The sequence below is a fragment of the Artemia franciscana genome, chromosome 11 (genome assembly GCF_032884065.1).
Source record: "Artemia franciscana chromosome 11, ASM3288406v1, whole genome shotgun sequence".
NCBI classification, from domain to species: domain Eukaryota; kingdom Metazoa; phylum Arthropoda; class Branchiopoda; order Anostraca; family Artemiidae; genus Artemia; species Artemia franciscana.
Window position 1 is genome coordinate 39,174,077 of NC_088873.1, and position 5,000 is coordinate 39,179,076.

The 5,000-nt window shown below is 35.2% G+C and overlaps 1 protein-coding gene across 1 annotated transcript in view; it reads right to left on the minus strand.

The window, feature by feature from the left end:
• Window positions 1-747: 747 nt before the first annotated feature.
• LOC136032616 (golgin subfamily A member 6-like protein 22) overlaps window positions 748-5,000 on the minus strand; it is an 82,314-nt gene continuing 78,061 nt past the window's right edge. Inside the window, exon 7 of the mRNA XM_065712889.1 lies at window positions 748-943. Within this exon, the coding sequence (XP_065568961.1) occupies window positions 748-943 (196 nt within the window). The remainder of the gene's footprint in view (window positions 944-5,000) is intronic.

Sequence of the window (5,000 nt, forward strand, 5' to 3'; positions counted from 1 at the left end):
TGGAGAAATGAACAAATTTTCAGTTTCTTTGCTTTAAAAGTAAAGAAAGTAAGTTTTGTTGCTCAAAACTGTTTGTGTTCCAGTCGCATTGATCTTATTTTGCCATTTCTCCTACATTTCTTCCCTTAATATATCTTCGTCACATTTGGTCTCAAATTGGACTGTTAATTAAAGAAATTCTAGGTATATGAAAACCATTTCTTCAATCCTAAGACTTATTTCAGTTATCCTAGGCTTTTGAATTTGAAGCTAAAATATTTGGACTGTGAAGCCAAATTTACTATTATTAGTGGAATTTTGAATTGCTTTTTTCTTTCAAAGTTAACTTGTCTTGAAAACAACAATAACAACATAACAATCAAGATATACCCCTTTCTCATTATTAGCATGACAAAACAAAAACTATTGTTATATTTTTAAATTTAAAAAATAACATCTTGCCTAAGGGGATCTCCATACTCAGTTTTTTTCAACTCGCAAATGAGAAGTACGAAACAAATTTGCAAATTCTAGTGGGTGTGATGTTAACTTCACTAAGAATCGTTTAGCACTTTATATTGACGTATTTATCTAAGATTTCTTTAATTTGCTCATTGACAGCCAAAGGTTCAAAGTCGCCAGTACTTGGGTAAAAAACACACATTTTGATTTTTTTTTTCATGCCTCCGCGCGGCAAAAAGACCTAAGTATCCTTTGATCCCTGGGGGCAATGGTGTTGGAAGTTTTTTTTGGGGACTAAATTCCAACTTACAACTCAATTTCTTCTATTTCTTCAGCTGCACTCTGGCTCTTAACCCACATTTTTGCTTCTGTGACGACAAGCTTCTCTTCTCTTTGCTTCACATCCTGTTGAGCTTTGATTTTCCTAGCTTCAGCCTGGGCCAAAATCTCCTTCCCAGCATTGAGCTGGTCATGTGCAATTTGATGGTCTCTGATTGTTTTTCTAACAAATACACAAAATAAGTAAAATAGAAAGATTAAAAGAAAGAGAGAGAGAGTGGGGCCAAAAGAAGACAGAGGAAGAGAGAGAGAGAGAGAGAGAGAGAGAGAGAGAGAGAGAGAGAGAGAGAGAGAGAGAGAGAGACAGAGATTGAAATAAATGTAAACTGCACACAAGATATAAGAAAGCCATTAAAAGTTGTGTAATTTTTTATTCATAATAATTTCTGTTTTTGTTAAGTTTGGGATCTTACATCTACTTGTTTCAATTTTCAAAACAATTTGCTCTTTATTTTCCTTTTCTTTTTTATGAAATATTTTGTTTTTATTAACATCAAAAATCAACTTGACCTCGAAATCAACATAAAAAAAGATTAATTTTAAGAAATGTAAACTGCACACAAGGTATAAGAAAGTCATCAAAAGTGGTGTCATTTTTTTATTCTGAATAATTTCTGTTTTTGTTATGTTCTTATATTAATATATTTGTTATGTCCTTATATTAATATATAATCTTATATTAATATATATTAATATATTATATTAAAATATATTAATATTAAAATATGGTTCTTATATTAAGCAATATCTGCCTGCTTCAAGTTTCAAAATAATTTGATCTTTATTTTCCTTGGTCTACATGAAATATTTTACTTCTATCAATATCGAAAATCAACTTGACCTCGAAATCGACATAAAAAATAAGAGCTAAGAGCTCATATGGCACTTGTGACGAGGGCTGGAAGACCCAAGAGCTCATATGGTATGATCTCTAACAAAATTCTAAGAATCAATAGATTGAATTAAAAGGAAAATCAGAGGCTTAATGCTGGTCAGGATTTAAAATAAGAGCTCTGAGTCACGATGCCATTCTAAATATAAAAATTCATTAAGATCCGATCACCCACTCGTAAGTTTCAAATATCTCTTTTTTTCTAATTTTTCCTCTCCTTTAGCCCCCCAGATGGTCGAATCTTGGAAAACGACTTTATCAAGTTAGTTTGTACAGCTCCCTGACACGCCTACCAATTTTCATCGTCCTAGCACTACCAGAAGCACCAAACTCGCCAAATCACTGAACCCCTACTCCCCACTCCCTTAAAGAGAGCGAATCCAGTATGGTTACGTCAATCACGTATCTAGGACATTTGCTTATTCTATCCACAACGCTTCATCCCGATTCTTCCACTCTAAACATTTTCCAAGATTTCCGATTTCCCCCTCCAACTCCCCCCAATGTCAACAGATCTTGTCAGAATTTGAAATAAGAGCTCTGAGACATGAATTCCTTCTAAATATCAAATTTCATTAAGATCCGGTCACCTGTTCTTAAGTTAAAAAATACATCAATTTTTCTAATTTTTCCAAATTAACATCCCCCAGCTCCTCAAAAAGAGAACGAATTCGTTCCAATTATGTCAATCACGTATCTAGAACTTGTGCTTATTCTTCCCATCAAGTTTCATCCCGATCTCTCCACTCTAAGCGTTTTCCAAGATTTCTGTTTCCCTCCTCCAAACCCTATATCCCCGAATCCAATTCGAGTCGAAAATGGAGCATCTGAGACATAAGATCCTGCTACATATCAAGTTTCATTAAGATCTGATCACTTATTCGTAAGATAAAAATACCCCAATTTCCACATTTTCCAAGAATTCCTTTTTCCCCCTCCAACTCCCCTTAATGTCACAGGATCTGGTCGGAATTTGAAATATGAGATTTAAAGCACAAAATCCTTCTAAATATCAAATTTTATTATGATCTGGTCACCCGTTCGTAAGTTAAAAATACCTCATTTTTCCGAATTCCCCCCCTCCAACTCCACCAAAGACAGCGGATCCGGTCCGGTTATGTCAGTCACGTATCTTAGACTTGTTTCTATTCATCCCATCCAGTTTCATCCTGATCTCTCCGCTTTAAGTATTTTCTAAGATTTTCGGTTCCCCCCAACTGTCCCCCCAATGACGCTGGATCCGGTTGAGATTTAAAATAAGAGATCTGAGTTACGAGGTCCTTCTAAATATGAAGTTTCATGAAAATCTGATCACTCCTTTGTAAATTAAATATACGTCATTTTTTCTAATTTTTCAGAATTACCCCCCCCCAAATAGAGCGGATCCGTTCCAATTATGTCAATCACGTATCTAAGACTTCTGCTTATTTTCCCAACCAAGTTTCATCCCGATCCCTCCACTCTAAGCGTTTTCCATGATTTTAAGTCCCCAAACTCCCCCAATGTCACCAGATCCAGTCAGGATTTGAAATAATAGCTTTGAGACACGATATCCTTCTAATATCAAATTTCATTGAGATCCGATCACCCGTTCGTAAGTTAAAAATACCTCATTTTTTTCTAATTTTTCAGAATTACCCCCCCCCCCCCCCCCCCCAACTACCCCAAAGAGAGCGGATCCATTCCAATTATGTCAATCATGTATCTAGGACTTGTGCTTATTTTTCCTACCAAGTTTCACCCCGATCCCTCCACTCTAAGTGTTTTCCCAGATTTTAGGTTTCCCCCTCCCAACTCCCCCCCCCAATGTCACCAGATCGGGTCAAGATTTAAAATAAGAGCTTTGACACACAATATCCTTCCAAACATCAAATTTCATTAAGATCTGATCAACCGTCGTAAGTTAAAAATACTTATTTTTTTCTATTTTTTCCGAATTAACCGGCCCCCCACTCCCCCCAGATGGTTAAATCAGGAAAATGACTATTTCTAATTTAATCTAGTCCGGTCCCTGATACGCTTGCCATATTTCATCGTCCTAGCTTACCCGGAAGTGCCTAAAGTAGCAAAACCGGGACTGACAGACAGACAGAAAGATCGTCAGAATTTGCGATTGCTATATGTCACTTGGTTAATACCAAGTGCCATAAAAAAGAAATTAAAACTAAATATATGAAAAATGAAACCCGAATATAACGTCAAAACAATTTTTGTCTAATCTCTGGAAAAACTTGACAGCCAAATAACACAACATTGATCCCAGCGAGAGCGAATAATGAAGTAAAACCTGAAGGGAACAGAAATTACCACAAATAAGTAATATGGGGACAAATAATGTCCCCTCTCTAACCCCTCCCCAAAAAAGATCGAGCGTTAATTGCACTTCATACCGACACCTTGACTCTATACTGAAAATATCAACTACATAAACAAAAGTAGTTCAAAGTAGCAATAAACGAAGTATAAATCTATATACGCCCATGAACTAAAACATGCTTTAAGTCCAGACGAAGTTGGACTTGAACATATTTAATGGAGGACTCTGGCATTCATAGAAGTTTTATAATTCTAAAGCAGAGAGCCTTCGGACCTGTGCCCTTCACCTGTACCTTAGAATTTAAATGATCTTTACAAATAATTATTACACTTTCCGTTTGATTTAAATTTTTTACGTGTGCCCGAATTAATACTCCTCCTTCAACCATTACATGTACTTCCTCCCAACGAATAGTACTCCCTCACATATGCACTGCCTTATTTATAGTGTTTGTAATGCTATCATACAAACAAAGATACAACGTTAAAAAAAGATAAATTAATATTTTTTGATAATCTGACGAATATCTCGTCAATATTTTTTTCCCGTTATATAGGTTTGGTAATTTTGAATTTATTTAAATACATTTTAGCATGGTGCTAACTAACGAAATTAACCTGGGAAAAATGATTTACAATTTAAGACCAAATATAATCTCAATAATTTGAGACACTAATAATTCCCAATAGGATCTATTTACGTAAGAGATCAAGAAGGAGGGCATGATGTGCCCTCCCCTTATTTTTTGAAAATATCTTTGGGAGAGAGGGAGAGGCGTAATTTCAATTTCAAATGCCTTTTTTGGTATTTCCGTTGAAATTTTTTTAAACCATAAATTTGCCCCATCCCCTATATTTGTAAAACCATACTTTGTCCCCTCCTGAATATTCGTGAATTTAAGTCACCAAAGGGAAAATCATTTAAAAGTTATGTTAGTGCAACTTAATCATGTTAGAATGTATGATTGAGGAGCTCTTTTACATTGGTGTGGAATTTTAGATATAATGCCAA